Source organism: Motacilla alba, chromosome 1A (assembly GCF_015832195.1).
Source record: "Motacilla alba alba isolate MOTALB_02 chromosome 1A, Motacilla_alba_V1.0_pri, whole genome shotgun sequence".
Lineage (NCBI taxonomy): Eukaryota > Metazoa > Chordata > Aves > Passeriformes > Motacillidae > Motacilla > Motacilla alba.
In genome coordinates this window covers 40,954,942-40,977,738 of record NC_052031.1, presented here as the reverse complement: position 1 = coordinate 40,977,738, position 22,797 = coordinate 40,954,942, and the positions used below count along the sequence as shown (strand labels likewise).

The 22,797-nt window shown below is 38.1% G+C and overlaps 1 protein-coding gene across 4 annotated transcripts in view; it reads left to right on the top strand.

Annotated features, from left to right (window-relative positions):
- MGAT4C (MGAT4 family member C) overlaps window positions 1-21,114 on the top strand; it is a 136,144-nt gene extending 115,030 nt beyond the window's left edge. For 2 of the 4 annotated variants that reach the window (XM_038154389.1, XM_038154388.1), the window contains exons 3-5: window positions 8,446-8,599; window positions 12,384-12,531; window positions 14,309-21,114. In XM_038154389.1, the coding sequence (XP_038010317.1) occupies window positions 8,459-8,599; window positions 12,384-12,531; window positions 14,309-15,465 (1,446 nt within the window). In that variant the 5' untranslated portion in view covers window positions 8,446-8,458 and the 3' untranslated portion in view covers window positions 15,466-21,114. Of the gene's footprint in view, window positions 1-5,575; window positions 5,609-8,445; window positions 8,600-12,383; window positions 12,532-14,308 lie in introns of those variants that run through there. The other 2 variants (XR_005258994.1, XM_038154390.1) reach the window with 2 other exon arrangements.
- Window positions 21,115-22,797: the final 1,683 nt, after the last annotated feature.

Sequence of the window (22,797 nt, the reverse complement as noted above, 5' to 3'; positions counted from 1 at the left end):
CAATAACACCCCCTTACACCAATATATGCTGGGCACCATCCAGCTGGAAAGCAGCTTAGCAGAAGAGGACCTGGCAGCCACAGCTGATATGAATTTGAAGAAGAGCCAGTAATGTGCCCTTGCAGAAAAGACTGTGGGGAAATAACAGAAAATTGGCAAGAAGTATTGTAAACAGACACTCAAGTGACTTACAGCTGGGGTGTCAAAAAACACATATATCATATTAATTGCTGTTTAGCCTTGTGTGTTTGACAAGCAGAACATCTGTGTTTAGATAATATAGGCCTGTGATAGGCTTAGAGACACCCTATCAAACATTCTGGAGATTTATTCTCTGCTGCAAGATCAAGCACAGTGGTAAACTATGCCTGGGCAAACCCCTGATACACAGGCAAAACCAGCAGGTTCAGTGACCCTCTAGCATGGACCAAGCTCTACAGTGCCTGCAGCTCTGTTGGTGTTCCTGGGTGCTGTTTTGAGTATCCCCAGCTGGTGGAGTAACAAAAATAAATGTACTCAGTGCATTCTGTTGATAGTTTTATGTTTGTTCCTGCATCCTGCCTGTGCTGACTCACACAAAGGTAAAAGGCATCCTGGGCTCCTCAGACAAAGCACTGCCAGCAGGTCAAGGGTTGTGCTGTACTTGGCTCTGGTGAGGCCACTCCTAGAGTGTTGTACTCAGTTCCAGGCTCCTCACTAAAGAAGAGACATGGACATGCCAGAGTCCAAGGAAGGGCCCCAAGGATGCTTAAGGGACTGGAGCATCTTTGCTGTAGGAAGAGACTGAGACAGCTGGGACAGTTAAGTCTGGAGAAGATGAGGCTCAGAGGGCATCTTACACTGTGTGTGAATACCTGAATAGACAAGAGAAAACAGAGCCAGCTGTGCCCAGTGACAGGACAGAGTTAATGGGCACAAACTGAAACACAGGAGGTTCCCCCTGAACATCATTTACTGTGAGGGTGTCAGAGCACTAGGATATGCTCCCCAAAGAATGTGTGGATCTCACTCCTTGCCTATATTCAAAAGCTGTCTGGACACAACTGAGGATACCTAGTTCCAGGCGGCACTACGCAGACACGGAGAGTGGAACAGATGACTTCTAAAGGTCCCTTTCAGCCTCAACCTTTCTGTGATTTTGCAGTTCTCTGAAAAAGCCACTCACCTCTCTATTATGTGAGGCTACAGAGTGTGCTGATGAGAAAAACCATGAATTGATTTCATCAGAATCTTTTTTTGATCAGGTGAAACTCTTTTCATCAAGATTAGTCCGCTTTGGTCAAACATTTCTGTTCTTTTTTTATCCCCAAAAGATGTTTGTCTCTGTCTCAGTGCACTTCTATTAAAACAGGGTTGTCCATGGCACTTGACAAGCTCTTAGCTCTAAACTTTGAAGGCTGTGGGACATTGAGGTATAAGTTAACACATGGAGGAGGTGTTGCTGCGACATTAGCTCATATAGCCTGTGCTTTGGTTGAAGGACCTAGAGCTGAAGTATCTTCACACCAAGAGGAGGGTGTGAAGATACTGTCCCTCTAGTTTATTCTTGCTGGTCCTGAATAGACTCAAGGAATTTAGTTTATCTGATAGCTTGTTGCTTCTCATAATCCCAGTACTCTCATACTGTATAAATGTACTGTGTGAGAGCTATTCATTAAAGTTTTATCTTCTGTTGAATCTATCAATACTTGTATCCATGTATTCCTTTCATTAATTGATGAGTCAATGGATAAAATCTATTGTATGTAACTTTTATTATATGTAATCTATATATGTAACTTAATGTCTATCCTCACCTTTCTAAAAATTCTCTTCTCTGAATGATGCCCAGTGCTATTTTCAATGCACAGAGTTTCTTCCTGTATTTCTGATGCAGACTTATAATGCACTTCTGTATCTCTAAAAACTTCTCATCTCACTCTCCCTGTGTCCTAGTTTAGGGCAAATTTGGGAGAAAATCTACAAAAGGAGGCCCCTCCAGAAAGCAAACCCACACAGCCCCTCCCTCCAACCGGTTCGGGAAGGATTCCTTGGAGAGAAGTGGAAAGAACCTGTTTATTTAACAGGCACAGCACCCCCAGCACACAGAATGAACAATACCAGATGATAACACTCCTTCACCACTCTGAAAAGGATGACAAATTCAGAAAGTCTCTCTTGGGGGGTGGTTGCTCTGTTGTCAGTCCCTCCGGCGCTGGAGATGGCTGCTACAAGCCACGAGGTGCAAGCTCTCGGTGTTTCCAGGTCCCAGTCCAGAGCAGGTTCAAGTAGTTCCAAAAAGGGGAGGGAAAAAAAAGGAAAAAGGGGAAAAAAAGAAAAAGAAAAAAAAACAGTCCAAAAAAAAAATTGGACTGCTTAGCTAAACTAGCTAATGAGCAGAAGCAAAAGCAAAAGCGAAGCAGGAGCAAGCAGAAGCCAGAGCAAGAGCAAAGCAAAAAGCCCAGCAAAAAGCAAAAGCCGCACTATGTACTCCCTGTCTCTGTGTCCCGCCAGCCGTGGGGGAGCGGGCAGATAACAAAACCCAAAACAAAACATTCACTCTTCAGAGCCAGTCTTGAAGGCACAGAACATAATATCCAGCATAAACAGAACACACAAATGGGGATACAAGCATCATAACATCACCCTAGGACACCCTGGATGTCACAGTTACCTGTTTCTTCCCTCTTCACGCCAGTGCTGTTTTATTTAAATCTCTGCTTTGTTTCTGTGAAGCAGAAATTCAGGGTTATTTCAAGTTTCTTTGTTATGTTCTTCTTATCTTCCAGGCTTTTTCCACTGTCTATATCGTTTTTCTAAAACTCATATTTTACACTAAAACTTACTTGATAAAATATATCCAGTGGTATACAGCCATCCATCCAACGATGGATTAGATAGTGCTTTGCCATCTAAGTCAATGCAACTTCATACTTCTTAGTCATCTCTTCCCCTTGATTAGACTTGACTCTTCCATACCAGAAGAAATGCATTCCATTTTGCTCAGAATGTTACAGCCAGTGCTTTTGACTCCATTTTATATCACTCTGAAGCTGTCAGACAGGAAAGACACTTCATCCACCAACACCTGCTTTGAATTTAAGCTCTTTGCTTTTCTACATTGTTCATTAACTTGTCTCAGCTGAATCATCTGTTTCCTCCCAAACTCTGATCCTGTTTCCAAAATTGTTGGGGTCTGTATATATCTGTATGCTACATTAGTGTTTGAAATAATGTCTCACTTTCTGTGGATCAAGGATAATTAATTATGCCTTTCAAATTCTTTTCTAAAACCTACTTCTTTAGCCCATCCTTTTTTCAGTGTCACTTTTGAGTAATCTGCCTACTAATATATCTCCACTTTTTAACCTTCTGTATCTAGAACCCAGATTTCAGACGATATAATCATCTTTAAGCCATTTATTTAAGCATGTGCAGCCACAAAATCTACTTATGATTAGTTTAAAACCTGTGCTCCTCTGGATTTGTTTGCCTCATTCTGAGTTAAACTTTCCTTTCCTTCAAACTAGATTTTATTCCCCTGCTGCCAGTGGCAGCGAACATCCTGCCTGTCAGCCTTAAACATTTTATGTGTACATTCAGGCTTTCAGTAAGGCAGTGAATCTGCCTGGGAGTCTATCTGAGCCCCAAGGAATAGCCTATCCATTACAGTTCTCTAGTACACTACCCTCTGTAGCTCAATTCTACATTACAATTTAGGGTTCTTTTTTGTTAGTCTTGCATAAGAAAATCATGGTACATACAAAATGTAATAATAACCATGTAAAAATCTGATAATCTGATTTTTTGGGGGGCTTTTCCCTTTTTTTTTTTTTAAGTGTTTTCTTTGTGACTTTATAAAGATAACTGAATGAATTCTTTAGGTATTGTGTGCAGCCTTCCAAAAAGAAAAAATGAAAAAACACATTGGACAAGCATTAAGAATTGCAAGCAAAGCAGTTTAGTAAGTGATAGAGTGGTATATCACAAAACCGAGGAATAAAGTGCCTGCTTCTGAGTGTCTCTGTCAAATCAGGGATTGCATTAAAGTTCACAAGGGTTTTAATAATCCAATCATGATATTTTTGTGTTATCTTATATAATAAATGTGGCAGTGGATCAGCTCCACCTCCTGGAATATGGACTCTACAGTAACAGGTAAATCTACATGCCTCATTTGAAAATATTAAAATATTTAAATAATTCAATTGCCATTTCTCACAGCCACCAGTGCTTCTCTAAATAAGCAAGTTTTTCTGAGCTGCTGGGACACAGCACTCAAGCAGACCAGAATATAATATGAAGATGACCTTGTTGCTCCACCCCTGTACAGCTGTAGATACAAGCAGATTGACTGTAGTGGTTAGGGGTAAGGCTAAGTCCTTAACTTGTGTAGGCATCCTTAAGGGTAAAGTAATACCACAGGGCCTTTTTATCTATCTGTTTATGGAGGAAATATGTAAGGAAAGTAAGTAATAATCTCTAAAAGCAGGACAAAACACAGATTTCTAGTATTATCCGAAAAAAGTGATGAAGAATTAGAATGGATGAAGTATAAAATTATTTACCAGACTGAGTGTACATGAATTAAAGAAATTATTCCACGAATGGCAAAAAGTCTTTTTCTCTGAAAAAAGGAAAATAAGGAAAAAAAGTCTTGCTTTATGTAATTTTTTTTTCCTTTTTGGGAATAGCCATATTGAAATCGAAATTGATTTTTTTAAAATTTTAATAAGCATACATTTAAATATTTTATTTTCAATATTTGGTTTCAAGGACTTATTAAAAAGAATCTCTTTCTGGATGGTCATTTGGGATTTTTTTTTTAAAAAAGGTTAAAATTCTTCTGAGTGTTGCAAATTCTGCAAGAGAAAAGCTTGCATTATGGTGTGAAAATCAGTTCTTGACCTTTCACACAGATTTCACAACTTTGTAGATCCTATAAAGAGCAGCATCTACCCACTGTAAAGGTATGTCATTGCATTTTTTGGCTCACCATCTATACACTGTGTATTGTTTAAAAAAGTCAAAGGAATTATAATTTCACAGTACCATGTAAAACTGCACATGTGTGTCTGATAGCAGCACATACATGTGCATAGAGATCTGTGGTCTTACAAGTTCCCTCTCTAGAGACTGAGGAAAGCAACACACCTCATCTAGAAAGGAACAGATTTATAATTTATGCATGCCTATTAATTATTTTGTTTAACTGCTTCATGCCAGCTTTATGAAACAAATTGCATTTATACCATTCTGATACCATTCTACTTAATTGTGCATGAATAATGAAGGCATAAAGTCTTCAAGAAAAGCTGTGCCTTCAGAATTGAATTATGAATTGAAGCCTTTTTTTCAATATCAAAGATTTTTAGTAATAGTGAATATTCTGCTCAAATGGTCTTAAACAAAATCAGAGGTCTCACTGCAGGAAATTCTGAGACTATTTTTGAAAGGGTGAATGACATTACCAGCAGGGAAAGAAAAAAAAAAAAAAAAGGTAATATTTACCTTTTTTTTTTTTCCCTTGTGCAAATTTCAGTAGTGCAGTGTTCCAGAATGCAATGCACAGACTGGATACAGAGATGCACGAGGAAGCAGCTCTAGGAAGATGTAAGGAATTCTGCATGTACGTATGGATGATCCTGGGCGCGGATGATCCTGGGTGCGTTCTTAGCCAAAGGCTTGCTGTGTACGATGTCAAGATGTCAAGCAGCACCTCCTGCCAAGCTCTGGCAGGGGCACAGCGGCGAGCAGCAGGCTGGGGCTGGCACGGGCGAGCCTGCGCTGCCACCTGGTGTCACCAGCGGTGCCACAGCCTCCTCCGTGACAGGACCCGCCGGGGCGCGCCCTCCTTGGGGCATCCTTTTCTTCCCTGCCTTTACCTGGCATGGACCTGCCAAGAGATCTGATGAACAAAAGACCCCCGCTGGCACGATGTTGTGCTTCCAGATGTTTCCATGTGCAAACCAGTGATGTAATGGCTTCGTGTGCAACCAGCACTAGCGATGGGGGTCTTCTCAGAGTGGTGACTGTACTGTGCCCTCCTCTCTCTGTACATCAGTTTTAGTCATGTAGTTTAGTCATTAGTTTAGTCATTCCTCTAGCCTCACCTATGTAATTCCCTCTATATTTATTCCTAACCCAACATGGGAATGATCTCATACAATATGACCAGGAAATACAGTTCTAATCCCCTTCCTCACACTTGGGGAGTTCAGACAGGTGGCTCAGGGCAAAGATGGGGGACCTGTGTAACACCTCAGTCCAGCCAGCAACTATGTCACGTACATTCATCCTGTGACTGAAAAAAAACCACGTTTATTTATTTTTTTCAAAATTTTGTTGCTTTGTTGTTGGTTTGTTGTTGGTTTTGGGTTTTTTTTTGGGGGGAGGGGTTTATTGTTTTCTTTTTTTAGCCCAAGGGAAATGTAATATGCTGACAGTGACTGCAAGCACTCTAACCCAGACTAAGTGCATTTTCAATAGTCAGGATAGTTAATGCCACTAATATGAGATGTGTCAGTATTTAAACCAAAACCATCCAGTGATCCTCTGACTGGTTTTTAAAAGAGTGTAGTGGTTTGAAAACCAGTAATTGTACTGTGAGAAGCAGGGAGGGGGCAGGGGAGAAGGGGATAAAAAAAGAGAATGAAATAAAAAATGAAACCCAAATCGCATGTGCAACACAGCCTTTTCTAAAACATGGGCAACATTTCATTTCCACAACAGCCTGCTGGATCCACAGACAACTAGCAACCACTGTGCTGTCACAGGGAGTTGCAGGGGTACAGGGAGGCTTAGTATTTAGAGATTCAGTCAACCTCCTTCCTGAGGTTTATTTTCAATGTCCTCAGATATTAGGAAAAATGAAATCTTTGACGTAACTTTAAAAAATATCTACACTGGGATTTTCAGCTTCAGAATAACCAGGACCTTGTAATTCAGCCTACCCTAAATAAAGACAGACAAAAATGTATATTGTTACTGATTCTTTTTTTTTTCTTCATGAAGCCTGTAAATTGGTTTTATTCTCAACATAGTGAATATAAAAGCATTCTGTGTACAACCAGCCTCCATTTACTGCAGTTCATTTCAAATCTAAAGATTCCTTGTGATTACTAATTGCATTACAAATATTTGATATATTTACCTCCTGGTTCTCTGGAGTATAATGGACTCATATTTTATACTGTTAAATGTGTTTATTCAGTTTGACAAAACAAATATACATTGGATTTTGTGCTTGGTAGATTTTTTGTTATTAGGACAGAAAATTTTCTATACGACATGACAAATCATTTATGGAACTCCTAATATGTCCTATTTTGTATCAATGTAGATGTCCAACATTTTCAAAAATGAAGGAGTTTAATTGCATTGCAGGTATCGTGTTTCTTACTACTTCGCATAGGCTAGCTTTAAAGCCTTTGTTTGTATATAATTTCTATACCTTAAATTCAATTCAAAAATCGTGAATTGCTGTGGAAAATAATCAAAATATGAGTAAGAACATAATGCATAAATAATAAATCTATAATCTGCTGTTTTGTTAATAATCCCTCAGAGTTTGGGCAGCGAGATCTTTAATTTTAGGGCCAAATCTTGTTCAAACATACAGTCCTACACAGGTTAGTGCTTCAATTTGGTGTACAAGAACAGTGTTCATCTTGTTTTCCAGAATAAAATTACTAAAATTAATATGCAACGTTAGAATATGACTAGACAGTCCCCTTTCTTGATCTTGACCAGAAATACTGACTGGCATCATGATCTCTGTGTCACCCTTATTTGATTTATTTAATCAGATTGGTAAGGATTTTCCAATAATCTGCTTAGATGTGTCTGGTCTAAGGTGAGCACCCACCTTTCTTCTGAAGATGGAAATAATACCTCCACTTAACCTTGGGCCTCTGTACTTTGACGGAAAATCTCTAAGAGATATTATACAGTCATGTTAGCGCTTTTTCACTTCAGGGAAGGTACCGTATTTGTGCCTGGAAGCTCTGGTCTACAGAATTCTTCTATTGGTAACAACACTGAGTCATTCAATAATTTTCTCTTTGCCTGTTGGCCTGGCCTGTCACTGGGATAAGACAGAGGTACATGGAGGAACAATGCCCAGCATCATCTCTAGCCACCAAGTTGGGATCTGACAGTTAAGCATAGCAAACTAAACTGTTGATGCACTCCTGCCACAGTGATGTCCATCATAAGCCCACTTTAAAATGGGTATGACAGTGGGTACGATTTTTCTATACTGACTCCGAAAAAAAAAAAAAGGAAGCATTTTATGGTTAAGATTGTATATTAAACCTGAAGATGACAATGATTAAATGAAATTAATTCTGCCTGAAAGTGCAGTCTATGTATGTTTGAAGGGATTTGATACATCTGAAGGTAAGTTTAGTTGTTGTCATGCTTATCAGGTGGACCATTCTTGTAATACTGTGGTTTTATTCATAGGTGACACTACCGTATGCAGTTCTTCAGGAGACACAACTTGAAATATTTTGATAAAATGAGATGCTTGCGGAAACGATCAGCAGTGTCGTTCTTAGGAATCCTTGTTGTTTGCTTGCTGTTCATGAACTTGTACATTGAGGATAGTTACGTTTTGGTAAGTTGCGAAGAAGTGATCCTGGAACAACAAAACAGTAAAACACCCCTAGTAAAATAGTAAATTGTTGAGGATAAACTATATGTGAACTATTTGTGTGAGCTGGGAGCTTGTTTTTCAGTATACATTGCAAATCTCACCTCTGAATACTGCATTAAATGTTATTATAGAAATAAAATTATAAAAGAAAATTTACACCAATTCTACTTTAAGCTCCTTGCATAAAAAAAATTCATTTTAGTGAGGTTATTTTGTGTTTTTCCTGAAAAGAAACATAATAGTACGTCAAAAAGTGTAATACACAAGCAGTAAAATCCTTATGTTATTTATCAGAATGACATATACAGTCATAATGAATTTAAAATATTATAATTATAAAATTACTTACAAGAGTACTGTAAATATTTACAATATTAATATTATGCTAGTAATTTTTAAGGCCATTGAAAAGATAGCCCATTCTTGTAGCATGTTACTCCATTACAGACATATTTCTTTGTGTACCACAAAGGTTTTTCACTTTTTTATTTATTTAACATTTCTTGGTTATGATTAAATTTGACCTGGTTTATCACTTTTTTTTTCCTAGTGACATTTTCCCTAATGTTTCTTCTCTGTTCACTTACTGCTTCAAAGTCCCCCAGATGTTTCTGAAAGTGCTTTTATTATCACTGCTAATGGTGTTCTTCTTGGCTTGTTTTTGAAATCTTTTCCTGTCCTATTTGCCAGCTCCCCAGATGGCTCCATGTCTTTTTCTTAATTTCTCTTCCCCCCACCTTTTATAAATTCACTCTCTTTCATTGCTTCTCTCATCACAGTTCTGGCATGTTTGCATTCATGCAGCTCTCAGCCAAGTCTCTTGCCAAGTCTCCTGAGAGTTCTTCCAGGTCTCTTGATACCTTTATGGTCTATCAAGTGTTTTTCAAGTGTGTTAGGATGTTGACTTTTCAACTTATTTATTTAGTTTTATTCTCAAACTTCCTGACCCTGTCTGACAGTTCCAAACACACCCTGTCTGGTGTGTTTTCTCTGTTGATGTAAAAGATGAGCAATTTCACTGTTTGTGGAGAAGAGAAATATACTCGGGAAAAGCTTTTGAGTACAGCAGGCTAACCAGTTTCCCTCAGGGAATGAAAATCTGAAAGACCTCTGAGCCCCAAAGGTTCTCTGAATTGCAGCCAATCTCCTGCTGGACGAAGGTAACTGGTAGAGGGAAGAAACCAACCCGGAGTTCCTCCTCCCAGTCTCAGGCAGCCGGCTGTGCAAGGGCTTGTGGTGCTGGTGTCTCTGGCACTAGATGTAACACAAGTGGTCTTTTTCAAAAAGTTAGAGTATGAAAATGACATTCATTTTGGTAAACCTTAAGGAGGGAGAAGAGACACTTTCTGGTTTTGTTCAAAGGGTCTCACAAATCCAGAGAATCCCTTCACTGTTTCCTGCAGGGCATTTGCTGCAGAAATGGAAAGTGAGGGCTCATGTGGCAAAATAACTAAGTTTATTGGTAGGGGGCATGCAGTTATGCAGTGCTGATACACGTGTATTAGAAAAGCAGTTTAAGGTGCTTCATTTACAATGTATGAACTGCATTTGATCAAGAATTTTGAAGACATACCAAGGTAAAATATACCAGATATCACAATATACACAAGGGGTTCTTCTACCAATTCAGAGTTGTAAGTGGATTGTAAGTGAAGCATGTGTTCTGCACTCTTCTATGAATACTAATCACTATTTTGGGCATGATGCAAAGAATTACACTATTGTAGTCAACACAGCATCCTTAGCAGAGCAGGGTATCTTCATAAAGGGTGGAGAACTGTGGCACTTCATCCTATGGCACCCACATGAATCTCCCAGCAAACACTGGAATGCAAGTTAGAGGTTAGTTAACAGATGAAAGCTAAAACCATTCTAGAAAAAGCTAGAGAAGAAAACCAAGGAGAGTTAATCAAGATCCTCAGCTTCATTGACCTCTACATAGTAGAGATAGAAGAAACAGATTTTAATATTTTGAAAAAAATCCAGATTTCAGTTTTGCCCATCATTCAACAAAAGAATGAAAGAGCAGCTATTAAAAAGAAATGTTAGCCACAAAAGGCATTTATTAAAGAGGGGGGGGGGGGAAAGGAAAATTTTTGTGGTCAGTTTAGATATTTTGCTTGTTAAAATCAAAACATTTTCTTCTGACATTGTCTATTTCTAAATATTTTATGTAGCAAAACCTCAACAGAATAAGTTTCCATTCCAAGATCTTATGAAACAAGGAATTTTGGTGCTCCATTCTGGAACACATGACACAATGTTCTGTTTGCTTCTCAGATATTAAAGAAAGGGTTTTGAAAAATGAAAGGTTTTGGACCAGCCTTTTTTCTTTTCCACCTGACATTTTTTTCATGGAAAATCTCCTGAAGTTTTGGTGCATTTTCTTTCTAGATCATCAAGTTACATTTTAATCTTGAACCTGATCATCAAACTTCCTCTCATAATTTATAAGCAAATGCAAAGTGGCACATAAGCACTTGAGAGAAATTACTCAAGAGACACTGAAGATCAAGAGAGCATAACAGTGCAGGTAGATGCCCCTGGATGTCTGCCAAAGATCTTTACTAAGCTCAGAAGTGGATTTTTTTACTACTTCTATGCAAGAAAAACAAAGAGCTATAAACAAATGTTAGATCAGTTTACATAAAGATTTATTTGTGCTATAAAATATAGTTCTGACACATTTTTAATATTTATGCCATTAAATATGAGCACTGTTTACTGGTTCTGTGCTTGTTTTGGTTAGCAGCAGTACTATTACAGCACAATGCTCCCATTTAATGACAGACCCCAAAGTTTTAGTGCATCAACATATTGCATACATTAGAAGAAACAAACTCATTCCTACATGTGCCTGTCATCAGACTAAAATCAAACCAGATCAATTAAATAAGCATTCCTTTTATATTCAGTCTTCGTGAGCTGTGAGATATTTTTCCTTTTTCTTGAGGATGGAGGAACAGAATTTCCCTGAGGCACAAGTGACATTATGGGTAGGGCACTACTGATGAAGCAACTCTTTTTTCCCTTCTGTGCCTTTACTATGACTAGGGAAGCCTCTTGGAAGAAAAGGACTGAAGAAGGAGGAAGGAAGAGGAGGCATGGTGATAAATGTACCTTTTGACTATGCCATCAAAAAGTGTTCTCCAAATTCAGAGAAACTTTTACTGTCTGCATGATCACATGCATTTCTTCTTATCACAAACCTGAGTCAAATCTTCTCAGAAAAATGTCAAAATGAGCCAGGTGCCAGGATCTAGATTTGTCTTTCCTTTGAAGCAGTTTTGGTAGATTTTTTAATCACTAGAAACATCTTTTTAAAATCTTCTATGTTTCGACATCTGTGAAAATTATCTTAAATGTTGCTGAGGGATATTTTCTTATCCCTCTTTTGAATACCACAGCATTTTTTGGCCAATAATTTAATATTTGCTACCTTTCTGGAGTTTTATGCAAAGTATTTTTTTTTTCTTTTCCTTTTACCGTAATCTGAAGGTTTATGGAAGATTTTCTGTAGCCAAAATGTATGATATTCAGTAATGCTTGTTGGTTTGGGGGTTTTTTGTTTGCTTGTTCATTTTTGTTTTAAATGAGGTGACATCTACATGCTTTCATGAAAGCTGAAAGTGAAAAATGTTATTCTTGGAAACCTGCCTGTCCATGTTTCCTCTCTAACTGGCATTCACAAATGTGTTTCTCTCTCTCTCCCTTTTTTTTGTTATTTTTGTTTTTCCGCTAATAGGAAGGGGACAAGCAATTAATCAGAGAAACAGCCACGCACCAGCTCAACCCAGAGCGTTATGTTCACAGTTTTAAAGATTTGTCTAATTTTTCAGGATCGATAAACATTTCCTATCGCTACCTAGCTGGCACACCTTTGCCAAGGAAAAGTAAGTAACTGCAATTTGAATATTGCATAATGAGGTAATTTAGAAAGGCATGAAATCCATATGGTCCCTATGGTATTTCTGTGCAAGAGGGGCTGAGTTAAGCAGTGACAGTCTCAAGACACTTAGTGGTCATTCCTGAGTGGCATCTAGTCCAGACCTAGCAGTGATTGTGCCTCAGCCTGATTACCTTCTGACCAACTGCCTGACTTGTAGATGTCCTGCAGGGAGTCTGTGGGAGCATAATTCCATGGATCTCCTCCCAGGCAAGAGGAAGATGATTTAGAAAGCAGAAGCAAGGCACATGCTGGTGGTGTTCTGCAACCACCCTCTGAGACCATACTGTCAATCTCTGTCTAACTGGTAAATCCAATCTTAAGTATGCTTGGTATCACATAGATGCACCCTCTGGTCCACTATTCTGCCAGCCTAGCAGCTGCAAATGGACCTCCTTGCTCTTTTAGCTGTGTTAAAAAGGGAGCTGAATTGTGCTATTATTGAGACAGTAAAGGAAGATTCTTCTCACAGCCATCTGCAGATGGAGTATTTAGTTGTTCTTTATACATGGTTCAAGACTTTCCTCTAGAAGTGTAACATGGCCATACCTAGACTTTAGGCAGGTGTCCTTTGGGGTCCAAATCAACCATTTCACATACATAAACAAAACTCTGAAGCCCAAGCCCAGAAGGTAAAATAAAATATTATGTGAGTTATAGAAAGCTCTAAAGTCTGTTCAAATTAGATTTGAAAAATCTGAGCCTCTGTATGCAGTGTAAATGACTTCTGGGGGTTGTGCTTCATTGTACCACTTCATTTAGAGCAGACTTAAGTCTCAAGGGAAACCTTGAATCACTGTCAGAGCAGTCTTTTGCAAATGACTACATTTTAAGAAAGTTGGGGTAGGTTCAACTTAAGTACACCTGGTCAATTACAAAGTCTTAACATTTTTTTACACCTTTATTTAGAAAAATAGAGATATATTAGCAAATATCTGAAAAAAATCCTGATTTGGAATGCTGGTAAAAATGCAATGGCAGTGACAACAAAACAGCAGAAATGAAATTTCTTGTTTTATAAGATATATCTCTGCCTAGAAAGAATGTAACATCACTAAAAATTATTTGTACAAGCAAGGAGAGAAGTTCTCTTCTAATTTAAAATAATGTCTAAATTGTAGGGTGTTCCCTGTAAAATGCTTGATGAGTCCTGAAAGAGGGTTAGAAGAAAAACTACTAGCAGGGAAAAACTAGACAAATTCACCTAAAAATGAACACACTGAGAAATCACTATGCATGCAAAATTCACAAAACTGTAAAGTTATGCATCGATTTAACTAGACTTTTAGCGGGCTTAAAATTATAGAAGTGCTGCATTTGGTAGTTCCTTGCTTTCCAAATATGGTGAGAATAATCCCCTCATAATCCCCTTTCTTTTGGCAGATTTGCAGCCTTATCATTGTATATGTGGTTTTGTCTACAAGGCATAAACATACACATTGCTTTGGCATTTGTCCCCAGCGTGCTACTCCTGGCAGTAAACAAGTGAATGTTTAACACAATAGTCTCTGTATGTCTATTTGCTTGCAATATCATACCTCTTAATGAAAAGGCAATAAAGGTCCTTTGTCGCATGAAGCTCAATAAACTCACATACCAAATTTCTCAGTCTTCACCATTCACAAGGTTTATTTAATATAAACACAGCTCTGGAGAATATCTTTGTGATGAAATTGCTTCCAATATCAGATACTCAGTTTTTGTTTGAATTGTCTTTTGTACAGGGTATCTTACAATTGGACTATCCTCTGTAAAACGGAAAAAGGGAAACTACTTGCTTGAGACCATCAAGTCCATATTTGAGCAGTCAAGCTATGAGGAACTCAAAGAAATTGCAGTGGTAGTACAGCTGGCAGATTTTGACTCAGCCTGGTGTGAAGGGATGGTCCAGGACATTTCACAGAAATTTGCACATCACATAATTGCGGGCAGATTAATAGTTATTCACGTCCCTGAGGATTACTATCCTGTACTGGATGGCCTTAAGAGAAATTACAATGACCCCGAGGACCGTGTGAAGTTTCGATCAAAACAAAATGTAGATTATGCTTTCCTTCTAAACTTTTGTGCTAATCTTTCTGACTATTATGTGATGCTGGAAGATGACGTTCGCTGCTCAAAGAATTTTTTGACTGCTGTTAAGAAAGTAATTACCTCACGAGAAGGATCCTACTGGGTGACATTGGAATTCTCCAAGCTGGGGTACATTGGAAAGCTTTACCATTCCCATGACCTACCACGCCTGGCCCATTTTCTATTGATGTTTTACCAAGAAATGCCTTGCGATTGGTTGCTCATCCACTTTCGTGGGCTATTAGCTCAAAAGGAAGTGATACGTTTTAAGCCATCTCTCTTCCAGCACATGGGATACTACTCATCTTACAAAGGAGCTGAAAATAAGTTAAAGGATGATGATTTTGAAGAGGAATCCTTTGATATCCCTGACAACCCACCTGCAAACTTGCACACCAATATGAATGTATTTGAAAACTATGAGGCAAGCAAGGCTTACAGCAGCATTGATGAGTACTTCTGGGGCAAAGCTCCTTCTACTGGAGACTTCTATGGGATTGTATTTGAAAAGCCCATTAAAATCAGTAAAATTAAAATTGTCACTGGAACTGAAGATCGGCAAAATGACATTTTACATCATGGGGCCCTGGAAGTAGGTGAAAAGATTGTAGGCAGTAAAAAAGGAAGACAATGTACAACTTACTTGAGACTAGGGGAGTTCAAAAATGGGAATTTTGAAATAACAGATGTAGAGCACAAGGTTCTGTTTGATATTAACTGCATGAGAATACTTGTTACTAAAAGTCAAAAAGAATGGCTGATCATTAGGAGCATTAGTGTCTGGACTTCTCAAACACCAAACCAATAGAGCAAGGCCACCTGAGAAGGTACAGAGTGCATACAATCAGCTGGGTCACTACTGGTGCCACTCCCCAGAAAAACAGACACTTCAGCTCTTCACTAGAGACACAGAATATCTGGGGAAATCACAAAACAAGTAAAGCAATTTATTTTTTACCAGTTTGGTCAGGCAATATACAAACATTTATTTGGTGAAAACTTTGAATTTTATAGAAAACAATGGGTTCTCAAACCTCTCTTGAGATCTTTAAACCCTTTTTTATTATTATTTCTCTGTAAGAGAGATCTTGTGGACTATACAAAACAAAAAATCCATCTTATAACTGCCAAAAGGTTTAAATCTATGACCATTATGTTGTGGGAAGAAATTGGATTGCACCTTATCCACATAAAAATTTAAAATCTTATGGTAGATGCGTTTGTACTGTAGCTGGTAATGTGTTTCTTTTCCAGGCAGTTGTGACAAGGAGATCTGTCCTGAAACTGGCAGTTTACTTCTGAGCACTGTAAGAAAATAATGTGGCTAGTCATTGCAACTTCTTGTCAAAAGGGAATGTATAAAATTATAAATCTGACATGACAATTATGTAAAAAATAGATAATTGCATCTGGTTTTCTGTCTCAGCAAATATCCTTTGTTCTTTTTCCTGGCTTCTTTCACTGAAATGAGCACTACTTGGATTCTATATTACCTAAGGGACCAATTTATTCTCCTTACTTGTTCAAATTGCCTCACACCAAGCAAGCCTTCTGCTTGACTACCAATGTCAGTATCAAACCCAGGTACCTCAAGAGCAGCACTGCTCTCTTAGAGAGTCATCTCAACAGATCTCAACTTCAGCATTTTTTGTTCCTTCAAGATATGGAGAACTGCCTCTGAGAAATTTGCAGATAGCTGAATATTACAGCATGGTTTCTAAGCATTGTCATACCTTCCATAGCTACCTGTCCAGCTCATGCATGATACAAATGCAAAATGTACTGGGTTAATCAGTTGGGGTGAATGCAATCTCCAGCCTGTCCTAGATGATCTGTTGTCAACAGAAGAGACACAAAATGAAGAATCCTAATACAATGAGAAATTAATATGTTTCTTAATTAGGAAGGGTTTGGGTGTTTTGGGGTTTTTTTTAAGTTTTCTAATTTTGATTGCATTAGTATTGTAGGCATCTTCCCACTGCCTCTGGTTATTTGCTATAAACATATTTTGCCTGGCTTTAGACAATAAGCAGAAAAGTTCCTCCGGTTCATATGACTTCAGTGTTAGCTCTGGGCTTCTAGTGAATCACACAGGGAAGCTGTATAGCATATGATTTACACTATATGCACAGATTTAGATTAAGAGAATCTATGGGGCTTTTTTCTCTAAGAAATTCCCTAGATTGTCTCAGTAGACACACTAAGAAATACATGAGTTGCAAGTGTGACAGAGATGAACATTTTATTGTCAATCTCATGAATATTGTGCTTATCATCTGATTGCATTTAGAGGGTTTAGTTAAACCTGGAAGGCAAGAATTAAATTTCAAGAATGCTTGCACTGACAAAGACTGAACTAGCTACTGGATGAGTACATACAATTCAGATGGATAAATTATTTTAAAAATCTACACAAAACATCAATGCAATTGATTTTCCTGATTCATAAATCTGGAGTCCAGCTTTGGAAAATCACCCAATACAGAGGTAAGGTATATTGTCAAATAAATCTTCTGATATATTCTTCTACCTAATGTAGAAAAGCATCTTTTTCTCAAAGAAAGTCTTTGCTTCTTTGTTCTTTAATATACATCTAAATCTCTGATTTTTTACATACATATCTTCAATAAAATGAATTACAAGTGTCATATGCGTTCGACTTGAAAAGGAAAATTTTTTAAAAAAGCAAATACATGCTAATCTTAAATTCTTATAAATTACTTATGAAGTACTTGCTTTTTAATATTGATAATTTCTAATTAATATTGATAATTTAATATTGATAATATTGACATTTCAAAAATAATTAGCTGGTAATTAGTTATTAGTCAATCCCCACTTTTTTCAATAAGCTGTCACTCTTTTATTTTTTCTTTTATAGAATCACAGAATGATTTGGGTTTAAAAGGACCTTAAAGATCGTCTAGTTCCAACCCCCCTGCTATGGACAGAGATTTCTTCCACCGGATCAGGTTGCACAGAGCCACATCCAGACCAGTATTGAACACCTCCAGGGATAGAGCATTCACAATTCCTCTGGGCAACCTGTTCCAGTGCCTTGTTGTCACCACAGTAAAGAATTTCTTCCCAATACCTATTCTAAACCTACTTTCAGCTTCAAGCCATTCCCCATTGTCCTGCCAATACATGCCCTGGTAAAAAGTCCTTTTCCAGCTCTCTTGTAGGCTCTCTTTTGGTGCTATGAGATCTCCATGGAGCCTTCTGTTCTGCAGCTGAACAACCCCAACTGTGAGCCTTTACTCATAGCAGAAGTTCTCCAGCCCTCCAACCATTTTTGTAGCTCTTCTCTTCATCCACTTGATCATTAACATGTAATTCATTAATTTTCCTTGATCCCTAACTATTAGGACCAAAACAAACATTACCAGGTTAAGAAGGAACCTTTACTTTTATTCAGAAATGCAATATGTCTGAAGCAATTTTCTAAATTAGAATTGAAAATACGCAATCCTAAGATTTCAAATACTCTTGTAATCAAAACCATAGACAACGTGAATGGCTACTACAAATTAAATGTTCTCAACATAAGCCTAAGCAATCCAAATGGTATTTTCTAATTACAAGCTGAAAAAAACTGCTTTCCTTTTCAAAATAACACTAGTAATGGACCTCATCTTTGGCACAATGGCTTAGCAGCAAGATCTCTCATCTGGTTGTTACCAGTCTTAGGAGATCAAACCCACAAATGCCCTCAGAGAAAGCTTTCCTTGGCTGTGAATACTGGTAAGTGCTAAGAATGAGAGGCATGCACCATTCTTACTGTTGAATTTGACCTGGCTTTGGAGAAATAATTAACAATACATTTACTCCAGGAGAGACTAGAATTCAGTTATGAAAGTCAATGTTTTGAGCACTCACTGTAGGGCATCCAGCTTCTCCTTCACTGAACACTTATTTTATGAATCACATTCACACAAAAAAGGTTACCAGATTCTGGAAGGAAAAAAAAAAAAAAAAGAAATAAGAAGGCATAAAATTGATGATAACTGGTTTTCAGGCAGATTTCAAAAAGATATATTTGAAGACATGGTTTTTATTCATGTGATAGGAAAAGTGATTGTCTTCTGCAAGGAAAATATTTAATAAGAGATTTTTATCTTCAGTAATGCTTTACAAAGCTTGAATTTATTTTTTTTTCACTAATTAGCAGTATTACAAAGCTCTGTGCTTTGGTGTATACAGTTGATTCTATTAGTGTATGTTTCCTGGCTTCATTTGTGGACTGAACATCAATATTTTCATACCAAAATGAATCACAGAATCACAGAATAAGCTGTGTTGGAAGTGACCCAAAAGGATCACCTTGTCCACCCCTAGCCCTGCACAGGATACCCCAAGGATCACACTCTGTGCCTGAAAGCATTGTCCAAATGCTTCTTGAATGCTGTCAGGCTTGGTGCTGTGACCACTGCCCTGGTGTGGGCAGTGCTCCAGTGTCCAAACACCCTTTGGGGGAAGAAGCTTTCTTGATGTCCAACCTAAACCTTCCCAGACACAACTTTAGGCCATTCCCTCCTATTCTGTCACTGATCACCTCTGAGAAGTGATCAGTGCCTGCCCTTCCTATTCCCCTCCACAAGGAAGTTCTAGACAGCAGTGGGGTGCCCCCTCAGTCTCCTCTTCTCCAGGCTGAACAGCCCAGGTGACCTCAGCCACTCCTCATAAGGCTTCTCTTCAAGACCCTTCACCAGCTTTGCTGCCCTTCTTTGAATGCTCTCTAAAAGCTTAATATTTTTTGTGGCACCCAAAACTATCCCCAACACTCAAGATGAGGCCACCCCAGTGCAGAGCAGAGCGGGACAATCCCCTCCCTTGCCAGGATGGTGATGCTGCCTCCCAGGACAGGGTTGGCCCTCCTGGCTGTCAGGGCACTGCTGACTCATGTTCAACTTGCCATCGACCATAACCCTCAGGTCCCTTTCCATAGCTCTGCTTTCCAGCATCTCATTCCCCAGTCTGTCCATACATCCAGGGTTGTCCCATCCCAGGTGCAGAATCCTGCACTTGCCCTTGTTGAACTTCATATGGTTGGTCATTGCTCACCTCTCTAACTTTTTGAGGTCTCTCTGCAGGGCCTTTCTGGGAGTTGACAGATCCTCCCAGTTCTGTATCATCTGCAAACTCACTTAGTATCCCTTCCACTCCTTCATTTCGAGTCATTTCTGAAGATGTTGAAGAACATAAGGTCGAGAATGGAGCGCTGTGGAACCCCACTAATGACAGGACTCCAGTCCAATGTCACCCCTTCCACTATAACTCTTTGTGCCTGACCTGTGAGCCAGTTGCTATCCCATCACATGATGTGTTTATCCAGCTGTGCATTGGATGTTTTTTCCAGAAGGATCCTGTGAGAGACACTATCAAAAACTTTGCTGAAATCCAAAAAGATCCCATCAACCACCTTCTCTTGATCAGCTAGGGGGGTTACCTTGTCGTAAAGGGAAATCAGTCTTGTTAAGCTGGACTTGCCTCTCACGAAGCTGTACTGGCTGTGTCCAATGACTGAATTGTCTTTCAGGTGTTTTTCACCTGAATAATCATCCGAACATTACCAGGCGCTGAAGTGAGACTGCAACTTTCTACAAATACTGAAAATATTGCACTGTGGTCTGGACACTGATGTATCTGTTCTGAACTTACCTACAGGTTCCTACTAACACCTTTTGGGGTTGCTGGTAACATAGGGAATTCTTGGGAAGTTAAATATTATTCACCTCAAATTAAAAGAAGAAATGAGCCCTTACTGGAGAATAAAGAAACCCAGGACATGGCAATTTTCAGGATGACCAGTTTTAGAATATTTAAGATAACTACTACAATATGGGTAATTCACTGAGGTTCTATAAAAATGTCATATTTTTTAGATCAATCTGACATGGTGCTCTGTTTTACTGTCTGGTCAGTTTCTCCTATGTAAGACACTAATGTTTTTGCTTTTATAAAAAGACATTGGAAACTTGTTCATTATTGAATTGTTACAAGCTAAATAAAGAGCAAATTATGACACCTTAGAGAAGATTTCATTCTGGAAACTTATGACATCAGTTTTCATTGTGAAGCATTCTAGAAAATCTGATGGAAATGATAGTTCTTACTGCTTTCTGGTTAAATTTGCAGTTCTGTTAGACTACATTTAAATAAGTATTAAACTATGAGTTGTAATGCAGATCATGTGTCATGGGCTCTAGCAGTGTCACACCCTCAAATGGTAAAGTATAATATTTTGTAAAAACAAGTGGAAAATACAGATGCATCATAATGAAAACCGATTATTTTTATGTCATATGTTATATACAAAGACAAATTAATTGGAGCATCTCCACCACTCCATCAGCTTTTCAGAGAAAGCAAAATAAGGGGCTTAATCTTTGTTTTTCAAACCCTAGTCCTTGGAGGCAAAAATTATTAAATTTCTACTCCCTTTAATCAAAACTGTGTTGACCTATATATCATAGAAAACTGAGAGGGTGATCTTGCAAAATAATTATATATATACACATACAGAAATATTTGTCTTATCGTCTTCATTTTAGTTTTAGCCACCCTGGAAGACTGAAATTAAGATATTCTCCATATAGGTGTATTTTGGTATCTTCATATGACATTTTCCAATATCTTGACTCTTTTACTAGTTTTGTCACAGCAAATACATGCTGTGTCACTTAGGTATGCGTGCCCTTTGGCAGACCAGTCAGTCATGTAAAGCAAGGCTATATATATATATATATATATTCTTTCATATATATATGTGAAAGAAGATAAGTGGGACCATGTCCAGAGTCATCCCACTGTACAACACTTGTCTAAGGTCTGATTCCTTCTACTTGAGTCCTTCGTCATGATGGGAGGCCATGCAAGAGGTTTGTCCTGCACATTCTTCTTCTAAATAATTAGAGATACAGATCTATTTTTGTATGAATACATATAATACATATAAATCTAGATAAAACTACTTGATATATAGTAACTTCTACAGATAATTTCCTATCAGCAACATCGTTCTTCCCAGAAGGGATGTTCAGTGTCTTCCTCACAAATACTATCTTGCAATGAGAATAATTTTTTGAGCTTTAAAAAAAAGGAATATATATCTCCAACTCAATCAAAAGAATTATTTATTGCATATTAGTTTAACAATAGAATTAAATACACAGAAAGATTAATTTCAATACCATATCCATAATAGTAGTCTGCTGTTAAATTGCCATTAAATTGAATTGGCAGCTGGGCAGATATTAGACTATTTTTCAGCCATATTTGTAGATGTTTTTCAGCTGTCATGCTACCTACTAGTGTTCTCGAATAAAATTCCACTTTGGTCTGATAGTTGTAAAAAGGTTCTTAAAATTCCATGTAGAACTTGAAAGTATTTTTAGTAGGATTATATTGCTGATTAAACCCTTTGTCAGCCCTTTGCTAGGCTTAGGTAAGAATTTCACATTTAACCAGTAAAGCTGAACATCAAAAGCGGATGTTCATTTCCTCTGTTCAGACAGTTAAATAGCTGCCTTCCTTCTTTATTGCTATTGACTCATTAATGTTGGTTTTACTTTTGCCAGACTGGATTCTGGAGCAAAAATCTATAATATTCTGGCTTTTTTTTCTTTAGTATATCACACACCACTCAGAGCAGAGATCTAAAGGTGTAAGTTAAACCCTTACACCAGCCTTTGCTGCTACTGAATGTCCCTTGCTGTGCAGTCAATCCACCTGGGATATTTCAGTTCATTTGCAACTTTAGAATCTATTTTATTTTCATGTTAGATTTCACCAGCACACACAGCCATTCCCTTCTTCTCTCTTTAATTTCAATGCTGCATAAATGAACATCATCTTGTGTGAATATTGCCAAACCACTTTCACCTCCATTCAGGAAACTGGGATGGTTACTGCCATTTATTTCTCAGAATTACTTCCTGCTTTTGGCCACTGCTCACTACATTTAAATGCCACATCTGCTGAGAAGACAATAAGCATGCTCTAATGAGACACTCTTTCAAAAGAGACTTACTAATTCTTTTCCTTTTTTTGCCATATAACTCTGAGAGTGCATTATCTGATTGTGTCAAAATTATATGCATACCGTTTTACCTCCATGGAAATCCCATAAAGCAAACAG